Genomic DNA, 26,504 nt, shown 5'->3' on the forward strand with positions numbered 1-26,504 from the left:
TATATGATTAATGATTGCCGAGACACAAATCTTGCCACACCTCCCTATGCCTGGCGTATACTAAAGAGATTAACCTGGGACATAAACTATATCACCAACTGCCAAGGACCGGGGTGGGGTGGGGTAGGAAACATCCTTTCCCTACAACATATGTCTTACCGGTATATCTAAGTCTCTTCATGAGCTAACCTGGACCGAATCTTGGGACCTTAATGCACTTAATATTCAATAAATATCAGCAGTCTATGAACATTTAAAGCACTAATGCCACAAATTCAGTTCGTGAAATGTTGGTTTACTATCATCCTCTTCTCCCTTTTTAGCCGTAAAGGGAAACCAATTCATTATCCAGCCGAAACCTCAATATACTAATATAATTTGAAGATGGATGACAAGGAGAAAGAAGGAGCGGGCGACATTGCCCTGGAGGAAATGGGAACTCAGAAACAGGAGCCAAAGATAGGTAATCTACTTCTGGGCATTCTTTTCTTTCTCTACCCATAATAGGCTTGGAGTTCTTGACTAACCTTCCATCCAAGTTCTGATAGACAACCGCAGCTGAGGACCTTCTAGAGTTGTGTTTCTATTGTTTCCCAAAGAGGTGTGCTAAGTGTGTTGATCTGCTGGGGTTGGTGGAAGTGGTAGTCTGAAACATCTGGAAGGAACCATTGAGGAAGGATGTTGTTGACTAAATCCCGCCTGATTCTCAAGTCCACTGGTAGCTTCAGTCACTCCTCTGGTGGTCTGAGTTCCCCTATGTTTATTCTTGCCTCTGTAGTGTGGAGTTGTCCATGCTTCATTCTAAATCTGAAATGACATTTTGCACAAATAAGACAAAGGGAATAATGTTATCAACCAACTGGCCAAATTCAGTACTTAAAATTACTAAATTCAAAAACAGGAATTGGTAGATCTGTTTCTTTCTATTCTGGGCCATTTTCTCCATGTTTAACCCATACTTTTGTTCCATTTCTGTAAAAATAAATAAATGTATAATTAAAGATCCTCCCAAAATGTATATGTAAATATGTATTTTGATGTATTTAAGTTATCAATACCAGCATTGCAACTTTGAGAAAGGAGCAAAATCCAATAGACAGCTGAATCTTGGCTTGCACATTAATCCAAGAAGCACAAATCTGGTCGTTTCATCAAACAATTTGCAAAGGCTAAATTGCTCAAGCATCCCTATATAAAAGTGTCCATAAATGAGAACTGAAGTGGTGGGTGGAGAGAGAGAGAACCAGTTGTGGGGAAATACACATTTCAAATTTTGCAAGCAAATAGAGTTAGAATTTGCCTCAGGATCCTTCCCCCTTTCCAAATTCATTTCGGCTCTATTTTCTGCCCCCAGGGCGATTCTGCTGATTTCGCCTCCTCCCTAATCTTCAAAGATTCTGGCAGCTAAAAGATCTAATTCCATTTAAGCTAGTAGAACGTTTTGTGCTCTTGAAAACTCCCCGAGCTTTCCTGATCGTTTCACACAGCAGCTTGATAGCAAGCCAGTTCTCTTTTGTAAGGCTGCAGACTCTGTGTGGATAGTGTCCATATATAGATTAATCACTAGGTGGCACTAGACTCAGCTGTACTGGGGTGGAGCCAGGAATTTCCTGTTGCTGTTCCGTTCTTGCTGGAAAGGGACAATAAAGTTCTTGTTTATACCCTCTTGGCTTGGGTGTTCCGTAAGCCTTCCACAACAGTGGCATTACTACTACTAACACTGCCTCTCTTTCTTAACGTTTTAGAGCAGAAAACGTTTACGGTGGAAGAAGCTGTAGAAACGATTGGCTTTGGGAGGTTCCACATTGCACTCTTTTTGATCATGGGCAGCACTGGTGTAAGTTTCTAATTCTGAAAATATTCGTTTATGTGCAACATTTTGAAAGAATAGTTTTATAAAGCATACGGATTTGAGAGGTGGTTTTTGACCACTTACCTTTAGGAACATTACTCATGTGTATGAGCAGAACATTTAAACTTAAAACAATTAGTTAGCCAAGTTCAAAATGCCATCCCTTGCATCATCATCATCAATATCATCATCATTTTATTTATACCCTGCCCATCTGACTGGGTTGCCTCATCCACTCTGGGAATCTTACAGCATATTAAAAAAACATAATGAAACATTAACTTCCAGATACAGGGCTGCCTTGTATGTCTTCTAAAAGTTGCACAGTTCTTTATCTCCTTGACATCTGAAGGGAGGGTGTTCCAAAGGGAGGGTGCCACTACTGAGAAGGCCCTGTGCCTGGCATTAAAGTGGAAACTTTGGGACTGGGCTGTGCAGCTTTATTGCAAATTATCCAGCCTGAGGATTCCAGCAGTAACAGCAACAGAAACAAGGCAGGCAAATTCTACTTCTAGATTATAAAATACATAGTCGAGTTCAAAAATGGAGTCTCTACTTGAGTGAAGACCAGAGAGATTTCCGTCTGCCTCAGAATCATGGTGGGAAAGGGGCTGAGTTTTGAGACAAGGGGAAGTAGAAAGGATTAAACCCTTTTGCCTTTTTCCCACCAGAGAATTCAAGGGAAGTGACCTCACACAGTGCCTTCTCTAGTAATCAGGAACTCTGAGTCTTAACCCCTTCATATCCTTATTTAACAAACATGCATTTTTAGATTTTGGCTGCAAATCCCCACAGTTTACACACTGAGGTTTCTTTTCAGTGGCTAAATCAGCACATATCATTTGTTTTCCCCCACCCCACTAGATCTCATCTGATCAACATATATCTAAAAGAACAAACAGCCCTAACTTTTGAATTACAGGAAAACAGTTGCAGAGTCAATTAACCTAACCTACAGAAGCAGAGTACAGTGGTACCTCGGGTTAAGTACTTAATTTGTTCCGGAGGTCCGTTCTTAACCTGAAACTGTTCTTAACCCGAAGCACCACTTTAGCTAATGAGGCCTCCTGCTGCTGCGCCACCGGAGTACGATTTCTGTTCTCATCCTGAAGCAAAGTTCTTAACCCGAGGTACTATTTCTGGGTTAGTGGAGTCTGTAACCTGAAGCGTACGTAACCTGAGGTACCACTGTATAGCCTTCCATGCCATGTGACAATTGCAGCATTCTCCAACCTGCTGCCTTCTCTTGGGTGTTGTCGGACTGCAACTCTCATCATCCCTGACCATTGGCCATGCTCCTTGAGACTGATGAAAGTTGGAGTCCAACAAGAAATGAAGGGCACCAGCTTTGGGAAGGCTGTGATAGGGGATGGTCTCAGGCAGAGCGTCTTAGTGTGTGTCACAGTCCTGTGGTGCCAGCCAGGGCAGAGTTCAGTGGAGGGGGAAGCCAGCCAACCAGCTGAGTCTCAGGGGTTTACTTGCCTGAAGGCAGAGTCCGTATACAAGATTCAGTCCAATTCTAAGGTCAGGAGGATCTCAGCTCATGCAGTCAGACGATCCGGGGGTCAAGAAAGCCAAGGGTCCAAGGTCACGAGAACCAAGAAGCAGCAAGGTCTGGTCAGGAATGACAAATCTTGTTTCCAGCAACTGAGTGAGGCTGGAAACCCTGCTGAAGAAAGCTGGAGCCAGCTGGTTCTCATCAGGAGCAAGAAGGCTGATCAGTAGCAGGTGGAGTCCCTTTGCCTTCTGCTCCTTCAAGTGAAGCTGACTTTTGGCCCATGGCAGTATGAGAACTTGGGGGAGAACTTGTTTTTATTGTCTGTGAAATGGTGGAAAGTTTGCCTGTGTACTGTACTTTTCCGTGTATAAGACTATGTTTTTTTATTTAAAAATTATGCTAAAAAGTGTGGGTCGTCTTATACATGGATAGTGGACGCTTGATTGGTTGCTTCTGTGGCTGTCAGCAGCTATTGGGCATGTTATTGGTTGCTGCGTCAAGGCCTAGTGCTGATTGGCTGACACTGTGGCAATTGGCAATTGGGCTGGCAATTGGCGGCAAGGGGACAGACGAGAGGCGGGTTTTGCGCTGTGTGCGGGTGAGCGATTTTTGGCAATCCCCCTCCAAAAAATGCTCAACAACTCTGAGCCATCTCTTAAATTCTTAAATTTGAGTCCCCCAAAATAGGAGGCTTCTTATACATGGGGGCATCTTATAAACGAAAAAAAATATGGTAAGTGCATGTGCTTATCCCTGAAGGTGGCTGAGGCCATGGAGATAATGTTGATCGCTGTGGTGGGTCCTGTCATCCGCTGCGAGTGGCAACTTGGAAACTGGCAAGTGGCTTTAGTGACAACAGTGAGTAGAGTTTCTAACTTTTCTTCTAGGTTGATAAAGGTGGGGAAAGAAGCTGTAGAAAAAGCATTTGCCTCCACTGAATAGCCATCTAGCTAGGAACATTTGTGTTGTATCTTCCCTGCCCCTGTGTATTTTGATATGTCAATAATAACATCCTTTCTGGTCCAATTCTCACATTATGCTCTAGGGAGGGAGAGGAAAAAATATTTCAGTTCACAGTATGCAAACTCAAATGCAGTCGTCCTTTGCACTTCTCCAAATATTGCAATTTAGTTCTTGAAGCAAGTAATGTGTAGAAAAATGCATATAGCAGTTATAGTGTGTGTGTGTGTGTAACATTTCTGCAAACAATTTTCCCTACTACAGAGCATTTTGCACACAGTTTTTCCCTAATACAAAGTGCATCGTATTAGGGAAAATTGTTTGCAGAAATGTTTGTATTAGGAGAAAATAGCGCTAAAATGCTGATAAACCGTCACAATAACGTTTTACAAAAGGAATTGTAGTCACAATTAATTCTTTTGGTTTTGCGGTATACTGGACAATTTACATATACTAACTGGAAAATTGTTTAAGTGATTATGTGATTGGAAATTTGATTAACTGATTAAATGAGTGTTCAGTATGTGCATTATGGTTTAGTAGAATATGGAAGAATTTGCTGGGAAGTTTAATTATATGGATATGAATACAAAGGGGAAATCTGACTTTCTTATAATGCGAGAGAAAAAAGATTAAAAGTTGGATAGAGGAGAGTATGAGAATATACAGGTGGCAATGGAGGATATAAAGGACATTTTCTCTAATGAATGAAAAAAATATGAAGACGGGAGAGAGGAAAAAGAATTTTAAGAGAAAATAAGCTAGAGAAGCTGAGAAATCTAAGCAAGGAGAGGAGAGCATTAAGGAGCTATTTCATGAGAGAGATTCAAGATTAATGGAAAAATTAATGAAGTATCAGAAGCAATTAAAAGCGATGATAAAAAGTTCAAGAGGCTCAGAAAGAGGTTCAGACACAAGAGGAGGCAGGGAGAAAATTAAGGAAGTGATTGATTAGGATGCAATAGCTGGTTGAGAGATTGCTATTGAACAACACCTACGCAGACGTGATGTTAGTAAATTACAGGCAAAGGCTGAATTCATAGATTTAGAATTAAGACACATGAATTTGAAGCTGAGAGGAGTTCTGGAGGAAAGAGAAGGGGATGATTTGGTTGGTTGGAGGCAATATTCAGGGGGTTCTTAGAAATAGATGAGGGTTGCAAAACTGGCACTGAAAGCGCATCTAAGATGAACTCAAGACATGCAAAAAAGAACAAGCTGGTTAGATGGCAGATGCTGGGTGGATAGAGAGTGTTAAAGTAAAGATGCAGCATTAAAGAAAAGAAGAACTGGAACAGCATTAAAAACTGGCAGTCATCACCCTGAAGTACTTGCAAATGCAGTCGTACCTTGGAAGTCGAACGGAATCAGTTCTGGAAGTCCATTCAACTTCCAAAACGTTCGAAAACCAAGTCACAGCTTCTGATTGGCTGCTGGAAGCTCCTGCAGCCAATCAGAAGCTGTGGAAGCCCCGTCGGATGTTTGGGTTCCAAAAGAACGTTCGCAAACCAGAACACTCACTTCTGGGTTTGCGGCGTTTGGGAGCCAAAACGTCCGAGTTCCAGGGCGTTCGGGATCCAAGATACAACTGTATAAGTTCAGAGTTAAGATTTCTAACAATATGCTTGAGACAGAAAACCCATCCTAGATGGCACTCTCCCTTTTGTCTGATTGCCCAATAATTTACCAAGATTCATTTATTTCCAATCCCTTCAGATGGTGTTTTTTGGCTATATGATATCCAGTGTCATCTTTGGAGTTCTAGCTGATAGATACGGCCGCTGGAAAGTAAGTGATGCTCTGTCTTGGTTGGGTCTCCGATTTAAAACTAGGGAAAGTTGCCATTACCTTTTACTGCTTCTGTGTTTTTAACGCCAGTCTGACATGTAGGGATGTAGCAGGATACATTTCTCCCAATCAACATAGGAAGTAATTTATTTATTTTGCAATCCTTTTTTACACCATATCAGACTGAGATCTTTTTATGCTATGCTGTCTAGGATCACTATAACTGAGGATCCCAGGGATTGAACTTCGGGCCTTTTGCAGCCAAAGCATGTGATGTAGTAGTAGTAGTAGTAGTAAAAAATCTATTACTTATCCCCACTCATCTGCCTAGGCCTCCCCAGCCACTCTGGGCAGCTCCCAACAGAATATTAAAAACACGATAAAACATCAAACATTAAAAACTTCCCTAAACAGGGCTGCCTTCAGATGTCTTCTAAAAGTCAGATAGTTGTTTATTTCCTTGATATCTGGTGGGAGGGCGTTCCACAGGGTGGGTGCCACCACCGAGAAGGCCCTCTGCCTGGTTCCCTGTAACCTCACTTCTCGTAGTGAGGGAATAGTATAAGGAAATACAGCACCCACATAATTTGCTGTAAGTATGATCAGTTCTTTCCACACATAATAACAACAACAACAACAACAACAACAACAGCAACAACAACAACAACAACATAATTTTATTATTTGTACTGAGCTCATCTGACTGGGATGCCCAAGCCTTCCCCACCCAGGGCTGCCTTCCGATGTTTTCTAAATAGCCCCATCGCTATTGTACAACTGAGAATGTTGAGCAATGGATGGATGGCCCTAGGCAACATTAAATCAGCACAGTTCAATACTGTCTCAATGTTGAGTTTTGCTTGGGTGTCAGCTGACCTCCTTTCTCTGTCTGCCCTTTCAGATTTTGTTCATCTCTTTCATTTGGGGAGCCTATTTCTCCTTGCTGACATCGTTTTCCCCTTCCTACATCTGGTTCGTCTTCCTCCGGACCATGGTGGGATGCGGAGTCTCTGGCCATGCTCAAGGGTAATGTTGTGTTGCAAACAGCACGGGAGTAGGAGCATCAGCAGATGACAGCTGAGAACGCCACATCGGGCAGACAGATTATCCATATCAACGCGTACTTGCTGATCACTCAGTTTTGCGGTTAGGGAGGTGCTTCTGGTTCTGCGGCTGCTCTGGGAAACTCAGGTTGCAGTGAGGCACAAGCTACCTTGTACTGAGGGCTTATCCACACTTCCTCTCATCCTGCTGCTTTCTACCAGGGAAAACTGCTCTTTAGTGCTCAATCGAAGCAATGGAAATTGGGTTTCTGCAGATTGCCATTTGTTCCGATTTAAAGCTAAAGAGCAGGTTTTTCTTGGGAAAGGAGCGGGGCAAAGGGAAAACCATGCAGACCCATGCCTTCTAGACACAGGACAAGTGATAGGGTTAGGGTTAGTATTGCCTACACTGACTGGCAGCAGCTCTTCAGGGTTTCAGAGATGCCAGGGATAGAATGGGGAACCTTCTCCATGCAAGGCAGATTCTCTACTACTGAGCTATGGCTCTTCCCCCATATCATCAACTCTGTGAAGTTTTGGTGCATTAGGTAATTCATATACAGGTTTGCCCAGGGCAAAGTGTCCTCTGGTGTACTGTAACAGAGATGGATTTAGGGGAGCACGTCTGGTTTGGTTACATTGGGTGCAGGGCATCAGGGACACTGCAGCTATGATGTTGAATGGAATGCAAGAGGTGGGGGCACCAAATTTTGGCATCGCACAGGGTGCCACTGAAATTTGAGACCCCGAGGTCCATTCCTGGCTGTGATGGACTTTCTGGCTATACTGGAAGCTCTAACGACAGGGCTTGAGTGGGTCTAAGGTAAAGGTAAAGGTACCCCTGACCATTAGGTCCAGTCGTGGCAGACTCTGGGGTTGCGGCGCTCATCTCGCTTTATTGGCCAAGGGAGCCGGTGTACAGCTTCCGGGTCATGTGTCCAGCATGACTAAGCCGCTTCTGGCGAACCAGAGCAGCACACGGAAACGCCGTTTACCTTTCCGCGGGAGCGGTACCTATTTATCTACTTGCACTTTGATGTGCTTTCAGACTGCTAGGTTGGCAGGAGCAGGGACCGAGCAACGGGAGCTCACCCTGTTGTGGGGATTCGAACCACTGACCTTCTGATCAGCAAGTCCTAGGCTCTGTGGTTTAACCCACAGCACCACCCATGTCCCTTGAGTGGGTCTAGCCATCTTTAAATTCGCACAATGCCCCAGACTGATAGGGGCACTGTAAATGCAGTAAGATATTAGGTTGGGGGTAAATTGAAAGGAGGACTAGGTTGAGCTACCAGGCACTGCTTGGAGTGCTGGGTCAATGTTTTTTTTTTTAAGTGGGTGAGGGTCCAGGGAGCAGACATTAGCAGTAGGCCAAATCAGCTGCTCAAGAACGTCTGGAGTGATGCTAGCTATCTTCCTATACATATCTAACTATTGCATACCAAGTGAGCAGAATGCAGGAACAGGCACTGCCAGTCACAGAATCACAACTTGGGCCAGCTGGAACTATGGAAATAAACTTGGATATGGCTTATATATTTCTTTGTCTCTCTGTAACTTTTCTCTCTCTTCTTCTTCTTCTTCTTCTTCTTCTTCTTCTTCTTCTTCTTCTTCTTCTTCTTCTTCTTTAGGCTTATAATAAAAACAGAATTTCTGCCTACAAAATACCGAGGCTATATGTTACCGTTATCGCAGGTAAGCTAGAAGTTATGCTCACTGAAAAACAAAATGTGGAAATTGCTGCAAGTTTGTTTTGGCTAAGTCTGGCTCACAGCCGTGTGTTCTGGGTGACTGCAGGTATATTTGCATCTATGGTTGTCTTCAGGTGTGTCACATGAGGCCTGTTTTTGAACACGCACACCAGCTCAAATTTGAAAGACTCAATATGAAAAAAATCACCTCAGGATTTTCTGTGTTTGCTTCCACATGCCCCAGAATTGCACAATTTCCTACTTCTGTCTGTGAAATATCTCCATCGTCTATCTGTGTTGCTACCCTTTGCATCATGAAATGTGTGCACCTTTATCCAGGGAATAAATTTATTCTCCAATAAATTGGATGCTCCATATATCACATTCTGAGAAAGTCTGGCAGCTGACATTCAACCTTCCAGGGCCAAGTTGATGAGTACATTGCTTACTTTATCAAAATCCGTATTGACAGTTTCCTAGTCGGAAGCCAGAGCACATAACTAAATCTCTTTGCTTAATAATATTTTATGTGGCAACAGCAGCTTGGAGGAAATCATGAATGCTGATGTGACTGTGTGATGCTAAAACAAATAATGAGAAGAGAATCCCATCACCTTGTGTTTTAACCTCTGTTTTCCCCCCATTTGACAGGTGTTTTGGTTGGCAGGCTCCTTATTAATTATTGGACTCGCGTCAGTGGTTAACCCAACCATTGGGTGGCGGTGGCTAATACGAATTGCCTCTCTGCCAGGCATTGTTCTCCTCCTAGCATTTAAGGTTTGGAAGACTTACAACCAAGTTACTAGTATACACAGTTACATTCTGCTGTGGGCTAAGTCATGTAAAATGCCTGAGCATGCTTGCTGATCTGATCAGTCTTTGGCTGTGTCCAGTCAGACAAACCTATCTGGAAATTGTGGATATAGCCAGCAGCAAATTCCATTATCATAGCAGCACATTTCCCAGGACGTCTTCTGACTAATTATGTGTGGTCCACCCTTGCCCCATGTCCTCACGTGGGCGGAAAAAGTGTGGTGTGAATTGACCAACACAGTGTCTTTGTATTAATGTTGCTGTGAGTTCTATAAGCTTGCAAGAGATGCTGAGTAAAATCTGCTCTTTATGTTAGTAAGAACTTGGCAAGAAGACTGTAACATGCCAGGTGATGCTAGAAGCTCTGCCACTTAACTTTTCTAACCTGTTTGCCTTTGCAGTTTATCCCCGAGTCTGCTCGCTATAATGTGTCTTGCGGGAATGACAAAGCTGCTCTTGCAACGCTGCAGTGGATTGCTAAGATGAACCGATCTGTTATGCCTGAAGGAAAGTTGGTAGAGCCCACTGATGTAAGATTCAGAATACTGCCATGGTACAGACTGATCAGATGACAAAAAACAAGGAGCTCCTCTCAGTCCTCAACCCTTTCATGCCCTCCTTCCTTACTTTGGATAGGTCAACACAGTTAACCTACTTTGCAGTACAGTGGTACCTCAATGGACTTCTCACTTAAATCCGGGGGTGGGGGGGAAGGTTCCCACCGCTGATTTAGGGCAATTTCATTGGTTCTTAGTTTTATTTAGCTTTATTTCAGGTGCTCACAGACAGGACACAGAGATGATGTCCTTCCCCTGTATCAGGGCCAGTCCCAGATGAGGAAGAAGCGCAAGAGAAACACAGCAGCTTCCCTGGTGCTCCACAAACACACATACACTTCTACAGAGCCAGTGTGGTGTAGTGGTTAAGAGTGGTGGACTCGTAATCTAGGGAACTGGGTTCGCTTCCCCGCTCCTCCACATGCAGCTGCTGGGTGACCTTGGGCCAGTCACACTTCTCTGAAGTCTCTCAGCCCCACTCACCTCACAGTGTGTTTTTTGTGGGGGAGGAAGGGAAAGGAGAATGTTAGCCGCTTTGAGACTCCTTTGGGTAGTGAGAAAGCGGGATCTCAAATCCAAACTCTTCTTCTTCTACTACTACTACTAGCCTTTAGGCAGCGGCCCACAGGTCTGAGCCCTACAGAGCAGCTGCGGCAACAGTAGGGCCCCTCCCCTCTTCTGGCTTACATGCTCTCCTCTGAGACTTCTCCTGCAGGGAAGTCATTGCTGCTCTTCCCTTTTCAAGCCCCTCCTAGTTCTAGGAGGTGGTGGGACCTGTCTCTCGCCTGAACCATCCCTTCTTCCTCCATCATGTCCTGTGTGCCTTACTCGAACTGCCCTGACTCTCCCTTCTCCCCTGGCTCCTGTCTTGCACATCCCATAAATCGCTGGTCCCCTTGCTTGGGTCCCCCGACTCCGCCACAAACTCTTCACAGCCCTGCCGTTCCCTGACACCCTGCCCTTTGTCTCCAGCACCTGGTATACAAAAGTATGCTACCTCTGTATATTTTGTTGTCATGGCTAATTGCTGTTGACAGATACATCCTCCACAAATCTTTCCACTTTGCTAGATGGCATGGATTCTACCCCTGAAACTGCCTCCAAGCTTGGGGCTTCAGAATTGCAGACTTCAGGGCTTCAGCCACACATTCCCAGTGTGTTTCATGCTGTTCCTTTTCCATTCTTTTCAGGAAAGAAGGGGTAGGTTCAAAGACCTAATGGATCCCAAGTACTTACGGACCACTTTGCAAATATGGATTATATGGTAAATGTGTTTGATTTGCTTCTTTCAGATGACAATGCATAAGCAAATTGAAATCGATGGAATCGGTCAAGGGAGTAGGCTCAGATGCAGCCTAAGGATCAAAGCTATTATTCAGAAACTAGTCAGTCAGAATGGGAGAAAATTGGTTATGGTAATTGAACTCACAATTCCCTTTTTTCCCCATTTCATGAAAAGGACTATATTCTGCCAGCTACCTCTGTGTTGCAGGCAGAGGGACCAGAATTGCAGCTAATGACATTCCACTTTAAATCTATTGCTCTCTCTCTCTCTCTCTTTTATAATTTGGGAAAGTAAATGTGGATAAAAGATGAATACAAAACAGATTATAAGACTGTATGAGAAGCACTTGTATATGTCTAGATCCTTTGAAATGGTGCTATTGTATAGAATTACAGTGCAAACGCTGCGTGCCAGAAATTCAGTCCGTGATCTTTGTTGGACATGTCATTTAGCTGTTTAAACATGCCCCCATGCCCACACACTCTGAATTCTGCTAAATGCATTGTTATAGCTGCGAGACATAGTGGTACGTACACAGCAAACCTGTCCATGCATTTGGGGCAAAATGAGCTTGCTTTATCTTGCAGTGTTGCAACCTGTCATTGGACTCCCAGTCCCTTCATTGCTCAAGTTGGGGTTTTTTGCTCATCTGTCTAAAAAGTGGCTCATGGGTTCAGGGTGGAGGGAACTAGAAAAGGGACTTAGTCTTGGTAGAATCCCCAATACATGCTAGCATGTGAACAGAACCTTTGCCAATCTGGCCATATGTTCAAAATTCTGCTCCAATAGACTATTCAATGTCCAATGATCAAGACATTTAGAGCTGATGTGTTATACAGTCTTCATGTAGAAGTGTAAACCTGTAAGAGAGTTATATGTCCATGCATAGATAGGTTCACATACATAGACATTGCATGTAACATTTTACCTCTACCCAGGAGGGATTTCATAGAACCATAGAATTGTAATAAATGGGGAGCTGCCACAGAGAAGGCCCTGCTGTGGGCCCTGCCCCCTGGACCACACCCATCAGCAAATCCCCCCCCCATGGATCTTAAGGCCAGAGCTAGTTGATATTGGGGGAGAGAATTTTCAAAGTACTTTGGCCCCAAAGCATTTGTACATCTTGAATTGCACCTGGTAGCTCATGAGTAGTCAGAGCAATGTTTTTAAGATTGGTACCGCATGGTCCCAACCTGCTGCCCCACTCAGCAGCTGCATTTTGCACCAGCTGTAGCTTCCAGATTATGTTTGCAGGCAGGCATGCATGCACAGAATATATGGCAGTGCTTCAAGGGGGACGGCACCAGAACTTGATGCCAGGCTGTCCAGGAATGGCCATAGCTAGCAAAACCGGCTGGAGATGGATGTAAGCACTTCTTGCCACCCAAACCACTTGGTCCTCTACTGACAGATTTTAACTGAGGAGCATTCTTAGGCTACATATCTGTTCCTTTAGGCCATAGGTTTCTCTAGGGGAGTGCAACAGATTCCTGGGCAGGAGAACCAGCCACCCAGAGTATGTCTGTCTCATCCAGCCTATCACTGCCTTCAGGCCGCTACCACATTTAAAGCCTTGTGCAAGCAAGGAGCAGGGAAGGGCCACATGTTTTTGGGTGTTTGGATGTTGCTTTCCCCTCCTTTTGAAACTGCAGGTTTTTTCATTAAACCTGCCAATGTCTTAATCTGTTTATAATTGGTTTGCAAATACTCAACAAACCATTTCTACTCCTTTCTAAAAATAAATAAATGTTATCTTGATTTCTTATTCTCTCAATATAAATTAATTTTTTTTTAAAAAAATTGTCCAGTAGCACCTTAGAGGCCAACTAAGTTTGCTCTGGGTATAAGCTTTTGTGTGCATGCACACTTCTTCAGACGTTCAGATTACTTTCCCGGTTAGTTTCACCATTTCTGTGTAGTCCATTAACTTCTGTATCTATTCTTCTCTCGTCGGGGCCTCTTCTTCCTTCCATTATTTGGCAAATAACATTCTTGCAGCAGTGGTTGCATACATAAATAAATTTCTATACTGCTTGGGTAGTTCTGATCCCATAATTCCCAAAAGAAAAGCTTCTGGGTTTTTTTAAATAAATGTTATCTTAAACATCTTTTTCAGTTCATTATATATCATTTCCCAGTAAGCTTTAACTTTATTACAAGACCACCAAATATGAAAAAGGTACCTTCTTTCTCTTTACATTTCCAGCACATATTTGATTTGGATTTATACATTTTTGCCAATCTACTAGGTGTTAGCTACCATCTATAAAACATTTTCATATAGTCTTCTCTTAAACTATAACATGCTGTAAATTTTTTATCTACGTTCCATAAACATTCCCATTCTTCCATTTCTATTATGACCAATATCTATTGCCCAGTGTATCATTGAGGATTTCACTTGTTTATCCTTTGTCTCCCATTCCAATAACATATTATACATTTTAGACATCACTTTAACAGGACTCTTTCTAGTTGTAATGTTTGTTCCCCAACCCCCCAACCCCACTTCATATCCTTTTAAAATACTCCATTCAGGTGGTGATATTGAACATCCATGAGATAATCACTAGGTTGAAGAATTTAACATTTTGGCATCTACTACAATGGAACTAGGATTTATTTGTAATTGTTTAAAAGTGCTCCAGAGGTGTAATTTAATAGCAGGCCTTGTTTCCATATTGTAGCACAGAGCTGTTTTATGAATTGCAATTATTTTCAGATCCCACAGTAGTTAAGCTCTGCGTGTTATTAACTGGCTGAATAGCTGTCGCAATGCCCTCAATTCCTCTCCTTTCTAACATTTCCCCCTCTTTTTCATAGGCTTGGGATATCCTTTGCTTATTATGGTATCATCCTGGCCAGTGCAGAGTTGCTGGAGAAGAATCTGGTTTGTGCCACAGGGGGAGGAGGAACCAGCAAAGGGGATGAGTTGGGGGATTATTCTGAGGAGATCCACAGCCCGTGCCTCTGTCATCACTTCGCCCCGTCCGATTACCAGATCATGATCATCAGCACAATTGGAGAGATCGCATGTAACGTCTCCTGCTCTATCTATTTAAAAACAGGGTGTGGGTAAATCTCTAAAGCAGAGGCAGAGAAGCTGTGGCCCTCCAGATAATACTGGACTCCAGCTCCCATCAGCCCAAGCCAGAATGGCCAGCAGTCAGGAATGATGGGAGTTGTGGTCCAACAGAATCTGGAGGGCTACATCTTCCCCACCTCTGTTCTAAAGGTCACAGAACAGGAGCTACAGACCCACACAAAGGAATCTTAGGAAGTGTACAGGGAGGGCTAATTTACTTTTTATTTTCACTAGCTATCATCATTGCAACGTTTAAAAGGCTGTATGCACAATAAAGTTGTGGCCATTTTTAATCAGAGCATTGTTGGTTTACGTTTGTACTGTCCCACCTCACACATTATTAGGCCAGAGACGCTGTGACTGGGACCATGTCTCCATTTCCCTTTTCAATGTGCTCTCAAGAAAATAAATCTGTGGCCCTTTTGCCACTTTTCCTTTCCCCCCCATTAACTCCGGTAGTGTATATGTCCAAAACATTCCCAGTAATCACAGAGAAGTAATAAAGCAAATACTGTAGCTGTTGAAAGTGTCTTCCCTGAGGCTGGAGTGGGGCAGGTATAAACACAGCATAATAGCTCAGTCGGGTCATTTGATTCTGCAGCCTGACGTTCTCCCCTCTCCCCTTTCTTGTTTTCCAGTAAATCCTCTAAACATTCTGGGCATCAATTTTCTGGGAAGGCGTCTCAGCCTGACAATCACCATGGGATGCACTGCCGTGTTCTTCCTCCTGCTCAATATATGCACTTCAACGTAAGTGTTTTCAGGTGGGGTGTGTGTGTGCTGAGTAAGATTTAAACAGTCCTGTTTGCACTGCACCTCACACCTTTCCTGCACTGGTGTTGTCTACACTCTGTGTGCTAGTCGGTTAATTCTGAAAATGCAACTCACTTTCATCCCTCCCTTCCAGAATGGCCATTGCTATTTCAGGAACTACACTCTTCCTAGTTGCTCAGGGTTAAAGATGGCAAGAGCTATCTGCAGTGCGGATGCTTCCAGCACCTGCAGAAACTCAGCAATGTGCTTCCTTACCAACATAGCATGCCACAGAGAGCTTGATCCAGAACAGCCACTGCTGCCAACCGGATGCCCTGCAGATGTATTTGACTGCAGCGCTCATCAGACCCAGAGAGGGCGCCAATTTGGCAAAGGCTGATCTAGAACTTTAGCAGACTCCAGCTGACTGTAACTGGCAACTTGAGGGTTGCAGGAGGTCACCAAACAGGGGGAATCCTGGAGTTAATGCACCTACAAATGTGACAGAACTATAATTCATGGGGGAAATCCAGGGTTCTCAATGCTAATGTAGGAGAGGATTTGCAGACGAGATTCAGCAGGCAGGAGAGAGTGCTTAGCCCTAGCGGTCCTGCCAATTCTCCCCTGCACAGCAACCCCTCAGTTGTTTTTAGTTAATTTTCTCCCCAGTTAACTTCTGAAACCAGAAGTAAGCCTAGACAGGGCCGTAGAATGACCTTGGGGGACATTTGCTGAGAAAAACGAGCACATTTGGAAGAGGTTAAGAACTCCTCCTTCCCACAGCCTTTCCCTATAGCTAGCAATGGGCCCATCTGTCAATCTTTGTTTCTCTCAGCTTCTCATTTTTTCTTCAGTTTGGTTCTCTGCACATCTCTACATCAGATTGTGATTAAAAACAACTGCTCATGAAAATTCACCAGTTTTGAGTGCACATTTCTCCCAACAGACTCAGCTTTGCAAGCGCTTTTGTCTGTTATTTTCACCAAATATATGCACTTTACTTTAAAGCACATTATATCCCAATAAACACATTTTTGTACACATTACTTGATTGACATCACATTTCTCCTTCTCTTCCCCTGAATTTCTCCTTCCTTACCTGTGGGGAAGAAACTAAGGTAGGGGGAAGGCCTGGTGGTATGACCAGAAAAGACCAAAGTTGCCACGTATATACAAATGGATGCAGGTGTGGACACCTCCGGTCATGTTCAAATAATGCTCAAAAGTGGGCAAGCTTTTATAGTAAAGGCCTCTTGCACCTCCATTAGCTCAACAAAAGATGGTTTGGAAACTTTCATTTGCCAGATAACGTCCAGTTTTGCCTTCTAATAAATATGCATTACAGTTTCCTACAGCAAAGGCGGGGTGGCGCTGTGGTCTAAACCACAGAGCCTAGAGCTTGCCGATCAGAAGGTTGGTGGTTCGAATCCCCGCGATGGGGTGAGCTCCTGTTGTTCAGTGCCTGCTCCTGCCAACCTAGCAGTTCGAAAGCCGTCAAAGTGCAAGTAGATAAATAGGTACCACTCCAGAGGGGAAGGTAAATGGCATTTCTGTGCGCTGCTCTGGTTCGCAAGAAGCGGCTTAGTCATGCTGGCCAAATGACCCGGAAGCTGTATGCTGGCTCCCTCGGCCTATAGAGCGAGATGAGCGCGCAACCCCAGAGTCGTCCACAACTGGACCTAATGGTCAGGGGTACCTTTACATGCAATGTCTAGGAAGCTTATAGTTTCTCTCTTTACTCTAGGCAGTGAGCCTAAACTATGGGCTGAGTCAATATGGCCACTCTAAAATTATGTGACAAAGCAGCGTGAACTTCAAACCAGTTTTGCTCCAGCATGCAGCTCCTGGCAATGAAGGGCGTTTGTGCCAGTGGAGGATGTTTGAGGATGCCAGGGTGAACAAAGTGTACCAGCTGATTAATACCAAGACTTTAATCTTGGTTAATTGCTTGACTTACATAAACTTGCAATAAAGCTTCTTGTTATTATGAGAGGGTGGAGAGAGAGAGAGAGGTGGAGAGAGAGAGAGAGAGAGAGAGAGAGAGAGAGAGAGAGAGAGAAAATATGTCACAAACAAAAATGAATTATGTTGTTTCAGTGGTGCAGACGAGTCAGGTATCTTTATCTATATATATGCAGAGCTAGCGCTGGAGATATAGCTATATACTGGTTTTCTGCTTCTTCTAAGGAGAGGTTTGAGTAACTGCATCGGACATCAAAGCTTTAGTATCTACTACCCCTCCCCTAACACCCCATACATTATATGCTAGGATACTATAGCTCAAATCCCCTATTTTTATAGAGTTCTGGGAATGATTTGGGATACAGGATAGGTCATATTTGGTGGAGGGTCCAGGGCAGCAGCAAATGCCCATCTGCTAGAATATCTTTTTTTTTTTAATGCGCTCTCTGCAAATGTATGTGTCTCTTGTGACTTGGCTCATTCAAACCAGTCGGATTGCATTGGCGCTTGGAACATCCAGGTCTTTGTTCTAGAGTTCTAGGCACACGGTGAGCACATTGGAATGCACTCCGCCGGGAGATTAGGGTGGTGCCAAGCGTTTGTTCTTTTAGGAAGCCCTTTCCAAGGTTTGTTTGTTTTTTGTTTTTTATGTAACCAGGATTTTTCAGGATAGCATTGTTAGATATAGCTCTTGCCGCTTTTACAGAAGGATTTCGCGTGTTATTTTTGTTTTAACTTTTTTGTAAAAAGAACAATAAACTCTAGGTGAGGACAGAATGTATCTTCTGGAAACTCTTGGGAAGATGCCACATTTATGTTGATAGGGTAAAAGGCCATTGCTCAGAGCAGAACATCCGTTTTGCATGCTGTAGGTTCCTGGGTTCAATTCCCAGCATCCGTAGGTAGAGTTGGGAGAGGATCCTGTCTCAAAACATGGACAGACATTGCCAGTCCCTGTAGTAGAGCCTTGTGTAGGCAATACCGAGCAATAGACAAATGTTCTGACTCATTATATAAGGCATGTTTTTGAGCACAGTTATTTTGCTGAGACCCTTGATCACACATTCTAGTAGTATATGGCCAGGGATGTGTGTGATTGGCTTGTGATAAGACTGCAAGCTACGTATTTATTTGTTTAAACCAGGTTTCCTCAAACTTGGCCCTCCAGATGTTTTTGGCCTACAACTCCCATGATCCTTAGCTAGCAGGACCAGTGGTCAGGGATTATGGGAATTGTAGTCTTAAAACATCTGGAGGGCCGAGTTTGAGGAAACCTGATATAAACTGTTTATATCCCAACCTTCCATTTAAATACACCACAGGCAGCTTAGATCAAATTAGAACAGAGAAGTTGTGGGGCCTCTCCAGGTGCTGTTGGACTACAACTCCCATCATCCCTGATAATCAGCCATGCTGAGACTGATGTAATTTCAGCTCCAGCAACATCGAGAGAGCTGTAGGCTTTTCATCCCTGAATTAATCTCTGAATCTGAAAATGCATAAAAAGCAACAGGAAATGTCAGGGTTCCCTTGGAGCAGACTAGAACCACAAAAAGGCTTCCAATCTTTTTAAAGCATTTCAGAGGGATCCTTCCCATTCTCTCTCCATTCCCTCCCAGCTCTCATCCAGGCGCAAACAGACTTTCTGGGCACCACAACTACCATTACTTGCCGTGGGAGAGTCTAAGTGGCTCTGCTTATTCAAAGGATGCCCACGCACAATTGCTCCAAGCATCCATTCTCTCCTGTGTGCTGCCTTTGAAAAAGGTCGCCACTTCTGAAGTTATTCATATAAACCCCCCCTTTATGGAATTCTTGGTACGACGTACAATCTAGGACCTCAAATCAAATGCTGGATAATGATGTGAATTTCCCCATGTGTCCTCTTTCTTCCTTTTCTAACCAGCTCGGGCCTCATTGGTTTCCTCTTCATGTTGCGTGCCTTGGTCTCTGCAAATTTCAACACCATCTACATTTACACAGCGGAGGTGAGATGCTTTTGAACCCGTGAATTGTGGAAGGGGAGGAACACACAACAGATGTCTTTCATCATAGCTTTCCATAATAAATGGGAAATGTAGATTGACAATTCAGCTCAGTGCATATTTACTTAGAAGTAAGTATCATTTAATCCAATGAGACTCCCACGCTGAGTGAGTATGGGGTTGAAGCCTTAGCTGGGTAGGTGGAAGGAGCAAGCAGGCAGTGCACAGCTAAAAATATTTCTGTTCAGTTCCTGGGATTTGGATGGTGTTGATATGCATGAGCAGCACCTGACCAAATGATACTTCCTTTCTTAATGAGTAAAGGTGGTGGTGCTTGAATGAACAGCACCATGCTTACCAATGAAGGATAGTCTTATCCACACATTAACTACAGTACCACTCCTTTTTGTGATTTAACAGAGCATTGTATGCTTATATTGCATACATGAACAAATGATTTAGCAGCTCATAAAGTTGGTTTGCAGCAGAAGAACCACCTCAGACCAACTCTTGCTCGGTAGTAAATGCTACTCTGTTCTTCACAGGCTGACATAAGAAAATCTATGTTAGATAAGTATGGAATAATTTATAATCTTCCACTTTGAGTCACCTGTTCTCATGCATATCTGAAGTCCAGAAGTGAATTGCTGAGGCTGATTTTGACATTAGTTTTTTGTGGGGGGGGGGTTAAGACAAAAAAAACCCTCCTTCAACATCTGGAAACCTGAAGTTGGACATTTTATCATTTTTTGCTGTCCAAGAAAATATTTGAAATGTCCAAGTAACAAAACAATAACCAAGAAAATTCAACATTTTTATATTTCCAAACAGCAATGTTTAGCTTTCATTGCTTTCATTATTAGCCTTTGTAAACTAAATGGGCACAAAAATTAAGCATATTGTATTTTCTCATTTAAATTAATGGGGCTTTTTTAAATAAAAAAAGCCTTATTTTTGACTGGATTCTGCCAAATAACATTTTTAAAAGCAGTATCTTTTACAACATTGTCAATAGAATCTTCTGCAGATATCATCTCTGGGTCAACAGCCACCTAAACTCTGAGACCCACAATAGATGCTCAGTTGATAGTTTCCCAGTTTCCCTTTCCTTCAGTCTATACTATAGATCTGATCTTGAATTATATATTACTGTATTACAGGTTTATCCAACTATCATGAGAGCTGTTGGCCTTGGCACTAGTGGTTCTGTATGCCGTATTGGTGCTATGGTGGCACCTTTTATAGCCCAGGTAAGTTGACTTTCAATAAAGTTACTTAAATATATTGTTTCGATTCTTTGGTTTCTGACCTAAGAGGATGATACCAAAGCTAATGTTGACCTTTGTCAAGCTATTCTTGCTTTTGGAGGATCTTCAAAGGGTACCTCCAGACTGCTGTTTTAGTGCAAGTGTATTCCCCAATAAGTTCTTGATGCAATAGTAGTGTGTTTATCCTGCATTATTAGTTGTTCTTTGATGCTTTTCCAATGCTACCCTGCCTGGAAGGGCTATGGTGCAACAAAAGTGGGGCAGAAAACAAACCAGAACATTCATAATATAAAAAGTTACAAGTAATGAGATGTGCACTGATTGCAAATGAAGTAGTATAGCCGCCCTGAAACCTTTGCCACACAAACAGTATTGAAAGAGGAATCACACATGACCCCGATAGCATCACGAGCACAAATCACCATGGACATGCAATTAAAAAATGATGTCTAGAGCAGTGTTCCCCAACCTTGGGTCTCCAGCTGTTTTCGGACTACAATTCCCATCATCCTTGACCACTGGTCTTGCTAGCGAGGGATGACGGGAGTTGTAGTCCAAAAACAGCTGGAGACCCAAGGTTGGGGGAAACTGGTCTAGAGGGCCCCTAAGCTAGAGTAGTACTATTGTATTCCCAACAACTACATGTTGCAACACCATCTATCACCATATATGTTAAAATAATCCGAGATTAAAGCCGCCTCCAGGTACCAGTTGCTGAAAATTTCAAATGGGAAGAGTACTGTGACACAACCTTGATGGCAGAAAGTGAGGAGGAATTAAAGAACCTTTTAATGAGGGTGAAAGAGGAGAGCGCAAAATATGGTCTGAAGCTCAACATCAAAAAAACAAAGATCATGGCCACTGGGCCCATCACCTCCTGGCAAATAGAAGGGGAAGAAATGGAGGCAGTGAGAGATTTTACTTTCTTGGGCTCCATGATCACTGCAAATGGTGACAGCAGCCACGAAATTAAAAGACGCCTGCTTCTTGGGAGAAAAGCAATGACAAACCTAGACAGCATCTTAAAAAGTAGAGACATCATGTTGCCAACAAAGGTCCGTATAGTAAAAACTATGGTTTTCCCAGTAGTGATGTATGGAAGTGAGAGCTGGACCATAAAGAAGGCTGATCGCCGGAGAATTGATGCTTTTGAATTATGGTGCTGGAGGAGACTCTTGAGAGTCCCATGGACTGCAAGAAGATCAAACCTCTCCATTCTGAAGGAAATCAGCCCTGAGTGCTCACTGGAAGGACAGAACCTGAAGCTGAGGCTCCAATACTTTGGCCACCTCCGGAGAAGAGAAGACTCCCTGGAAAAGACCCTGATGTTGGGAAAGATGGAGGGCACAAGGAGAAGGGGACGATAGAGGACGAGATGGTTGGATAGTGTTCTTGAAGCTACCAGCATGAGTTTGACCAAACTTCGGGAGGCAGTGGAAGACAGGAGTGCTTGGCGTGCTCTGGTCCATGGGGTCACAGAGAGTTGGGCACGACTAAACAACAACAATAACAACAACTGTTGCAGCCTAGTGCTGTTTGTGGGCTTCCTGCAGGAATCTGGCTGGCCAGTGTGAGAAGTGGATGATGGACTGGATAGGCTTCATGGCTCTTCTTAAAGGCTTCTGCACTGGATTGTTGGCCAACATGCTAAACTTTGAGAAAGCTAGAAAAGAAATCCTATGGGCTTTAAAAATAAAAAAAAGCGTTTGACCAAGTTGCATGGCAGCGTTGCACTAATAGTTGTTTCTTTGCAGGTGCTCATGAATGCTTCTTTCTTGGGAGCACTTTGCCTTTTCGCTTCTGTTTGTATCGTGTGTGCTGTCTCTGCTTTCACTCTGCCCATTGAGACCAGAGGGAGAGCGCTTCAGGTTGGTAAACCCGTCTTCCGTAGTGTAAGGTCAGAAGCAGGCTCCTGCACTGCCGAAGGCCACCGCGGCAGCTTCCTTTGAACTTCACCCCATTATGAAAAACAAACAAGTCTCATAGGAGGCCTCTCCACATCAGGAGCAACAGAAATTGGTCTTACCGTGAATTTGTTTGAAGAGTGGACTGAAGGACGTTTGATTAGCAGGATGACTCCTCCCAAGTCCTGCTAACTGAATGTCCTCCAGTCCACTCTTGCAAATGATAACCTTTATGCCATCCATATGCCTACCTGAAGGAACTTGAAGACCCCAAAATAGGAGTGATTATTTGTATCATAAGTCAAAGGGGGCTTGGGTTGTATAATTACAACTGACTCAGTCTAGCAAGGCCAATCTATTTGCGAAGGGAGCTAGTTAAGAGACTAACTGCTTGGATATATTGATGTAGGTGCACACCATTAACTGCCCCAATTCAGACTGGGGCCAGTGGGATTTCCAGGTTACAGCTTGCAAGCCTGATGAGCTCCAATTTGTGTCATTCAAGAATAATTCAGGCCTTTGGGAGGAACCAAGGCAGAGAGGCTATTTATGATATTTAGGAGTATTGGTGACTGTTTGTCTCTGTAGCATAACATGCCTTCTTATATTTAAAGACTATATACTTGCTGTATACTGCCCTATAATTGATTAATGAAACACAGTAATGAAAGACAGTCTAGAAATTCTGTATGTTTATAACTACTACTAATAATAATAATTACCAGCAAACTATCTGAGTTACTGGGAAAATTAAAATAATTGAGTGGGGCCTGCAGCAATATGATATATAGTATATCCCCAGTTTCTGACAAGAATGCTCCTGTCAAGAGCTCAAGCCAGCCTGAAAGATACAAAGATACCTTTCACCCTTTCCTGAAATCCTTTGTACTGTGCTCTGTAGCACCAAAAGGCTTGGCTTTGGAGATGCCTGCCAACTTCAAATTCAAGCATATTGTTGCTACATCAAGGTTTCTGGAGGTTGGCAATGGGAAAAGGTCTCTCTTTTCCTCTCCTCTCTTCCAAAACCTCAGTACAGTGCAGGAAGGGGTTTTTTAGCCCTACAAATGAATATCATCTTGTGCCTCATTCTATGTCCAGGACACCATATAAGTTGTTAGGCACTCAACTGACACATTTCTTCTGTTTCCCTTTTCTTCTCCTGCCCCCCCCAACACTGTGTAGGCTGTTGAAGTCACTGACATCCTTGGATAGCTTTGGGTTGTGTGTGCAGTTTCTTTTCATATTCTTCACATGCTTTTTCTTAATAAAAAAATCATGCCCTTAAAAATATATATCATAAGGAGTCCAACAAGTACACAAAGTGGCTATTACACTAAGCTGACAGGCACCAGGACACAGTAATTTGTTATAAGAAGGAATAACATATAATTAACCCAGTGACCCAGAAAACACCTCCCACCAATTTATAATAACTTAACACTGCAAATAAAAACCACACTTTCAATTAGGGGAATTCATTCCTTACGTACCACTTATATCTCATTTAGGCCTCTACATGCTACCCTCTGTTACCAGCGGCAAATTGTCTCTTGCACAACCTTCGAAGCGTTAATTCATCTGCAATTGGCTTGGTATGCAGCAGCAATGCAGAGAAAATAACATTTAATAAGCTATGAAACAATATTTGGAGATTGTTTGATGGTTGTAGAACCACCAGGTTCTACAGACCTGGGCAAGCCGCATTTCAAAGCAGATTTGCACCCAAGCTAATAAATACAGAGACAGAATCTCAGCAGAAAAGAGGCCATTATCCATGTACCTCGGTTTTCGAACACCTTTGTAGTCAAACATTTTGGAACTCAAATGCCAAAAACCCAGAAGTAAATGCCTTGATTTTGAACACTCCTCGGAGAAGTCGAACAGGAAACGCGACTTCCGTTTTGAGATTTCCGTATTGAGGCTCCTGTTTTCAGTTTTTGAACATTTCAGAACTCGAACGGACTTCCGTAATGGATTGTTAGAATACCAAGGTACCACTGTAGTTGGATCAATTTCTGGCTAGCTGTCTCCAGCTTTTCCACTTTGAAACATCAGGTTTTTACACCTGGGAGAGAGGTGTGGCATTAGAAGCCAATGGGTTCAACTGAAGATCTTGTGTAATTTGCACTGATTCATTAACTGAATGGGTGGCTTCAGGAAAGCTATTGTCTTATGTTTCCTTCTACAAAATTAAATCATCCCACGTAACAACAGATACACAGAAATATATGTTGCTTCTTTTATTTACAAAAAGTGCTACTTAGGTTGTAAACGAAAGAGATGCCTTGGCAACAGTATAATTATTTTATGGCATTTCCCCCTTGCTCTTTGACAGACAAAGGGTGGCTTACACATATGTAATCATTCATCGAGAAAGACTTCATGAAACGGCAATGTGATCTAACAACTGTGGAACCAACATATAGTTTGGGGGGCCATATCACATGGAACACTTGCTACAGGCAACCACTTAAGGGAATACCACCCAATGGGAATGTTTCTGTGTATGTAGATTGCAGTGGAATGGAAAAAATCCCTCAAACAAAAAGGCTGGAGGGAACCTGGGTGCCAAGTTCTTGTAGGTCAGTGGTTGCTGCATTGGGACATTTGTCCAAGGAAGCAAGTTAAGATAGATGTATCTGCTGCTACATGGTGGCTGAGTGGGCACTGGACTAAAAAAATTAGAAGCATTTAATCCTGATTGCAAAGCTGACACCACTTAACTCTTGCATAGGTAAGTCATGGAGACCTGTTATTCTTAACACCTGTTTTTATCTTTTTAGCAAAGGAAATGAAGGTGACCACGTGAAAGAGGAAAAACCCAAGAGGGCTCTGTTACATTTCATGCATTTGAGCCTATTTCTCAGAAGAGCTACTGAGATTTTCTCCACCCGCATTTCCAAAAAAAGGTGTTTCTTGTCTTCACAACATTTCAATAAACTTCTGCACAAATAAATGGAACTGTACCCCGTGTGATAAGTTGTGTTGTTTTTTTAAAAATGTGCCCATCATGCTATATCCAGGCTTGAGAAGGCTCTGTAATGTGTGCAAATGTCTTTGTCCCCCATTCATTCAAATCACTATATGGACATGGCAGAACATGCTGTATACGCCCACTGATGGCAGATACGTAAACACATTAAAATATTTTTTCTGTTCCTCAGGCAGGTGTTGGCGCTCTATGTATGCAGATATTGGTAGCTCCTGTAGGAAGTGAGTCCCAGAGTTTATGCACAGCATGAAGGAATCCTTCCTTTTATCTGTCTTCAATCTTCAGCTTCACTGGACATTCATGAGTTCAGTGTTTCAAGAGAGGGAGAGAAACTTCTCCTGTTTCTCCATGCCATGCATGATTTTATAAATTTCTATTGTGTCACTTCTTACTTGCCTTTTCTTTAAACTAAAATGTCCAACATACTATATCAGGGAATTTTTCCATTCCTTTGATCATTTTGATTGCCCTTTTCTGAACCTTTTCCAACTCTGCAGTACATCCTTTTTGAGGTGAGGCAACCAGAATTGTACACAGCCTTCCAAATGTACCCACGTAAGAGATTTGTAAAATGGCATTATATCAACAATTTTCAATTCCTTTCCTAATGATCCTCTCGTGGCATTTGACTTTTTCACAGCTGCCTCAAAGTGGGACAAAAACTTCATTGAACTGTCTACTGCACCCCCAAGGTCTTGTTTCTGGCTAATCACCACCAATTCAGACCCCATGAACATATATGTGAAAATAATAATTTTTTGCCCCAACATGCATTACTTTGGACTTGTTTACATTGAACTGCATTTGCCATTTTACCGCCTGTTCACTCAGCTTGGAGAGATCCTTTTAAGAGCTCTTCATAATATATTTTGTTTTAACAACATTGAACAATTTAGTATCACCAGCAACCTTCTGTTGCTCAGACTCGCCTCCTGCAAAGATTAGTTCAGGCACTGGGATCTGCCCTGTATCTTCCGATGTGAAGACAAATGCAAATAATCCATTTAACTTATCTGTAAGCTTATCCTTCTTTAGCAGCTGGGGAACTGAAGTGGAGGGAAGAAT

The 26,504-nt window shown here is 43.0% G+C and overlaps 1 protein-coding gene across 3 annotated transcripts; it reads left to right on the forward strand.

Annotated features, from left to right (window-relative positions):
• Positions 1-328: 328 nt before the first annotated feature.
• On the forward strand, positions 329-25,413 carry SVOPL (SVOP like). 3 transcript variants are annotated; one of them, XM_082240559.1, is made up of 15 exons: positions 329-463; positions 1,746-1,837; positions 4,110-4,208; positions 6,027-6,098; positions 7,000-7,124; positions 8,773-8,836; positions 9,484-9,609; positions 10,047-10,175; positions 11,393-11,466; positions 14,314-14,525; positions 15,214-15,325; positions 19,197-19,278; positions 20,436-20,525; positions 22,298-22,411; positions 25,231-25,413. In XM_082240559.1, exons 1-15 carry the CDS (start codon positions 385-387, stop codon positions 25,240-25,242), a joined length of 1,482 nt encoding a protein of 493 aa, XP_082096685.1. In that variant the 5' UTR covers positions 329-384; the 3' UTR covers positions 25,243-25,413. The 3 variants fall into 3 exon arrangements, with proteins under 3 accessions (XP_082096685.1, XP_082096686.1, XP_082096687.1); XM_082240560.1 differs by lacking the exon at positions 1,746-1,837 and having other exon boundaries at positions 405-463; XM_082240561.1 differs by lacking the exons at positions 329-463; positions 1,746-1,837 and adding an exon at positions 3,532-3,580.
• The last annotated feature ends 1,091 nt before the right edge of the window (positions 25,414-26,504 follow it).

The sequence above is a fragment of the Podarcis vaucheri genome, assembly GCF_965113315.1.
Source record: "Podarcis vaucheri genome assembly, chromosome: 10".
Taxonomy (NCBI): Eukaryota; Metazoa; Chordata; class Lepidosauria; order Squamata; family Lacertidae; genus Podarcis; species Podarcis vaucheri.

Excerpts from the sequence above, each read along its gene's own strand:
- SVOPL (XM_082240559.1), top strand. The coding sequence starts at position 385 with ATGGATGACAAGGAGAAAGAAGGAGCGGGCGACATTGCCCTGGAGGAA. Across the intron at positions 9,610-10,046 it reads TTCTCCTCCTAGCATTTAAG|TTTATCCCCGAGTCTGCTCG; the intron begins GTTTGGAAGACT and ends TTGCCTTTGCAG. Across the intron at positions 14,526-15,213 it reads CACAATTGGAGAGATCGCAT|TAAATCCTCTAAACATTCTG; the intron begins GTAACGTCTCCT and ends CTTGTTTTCCAG.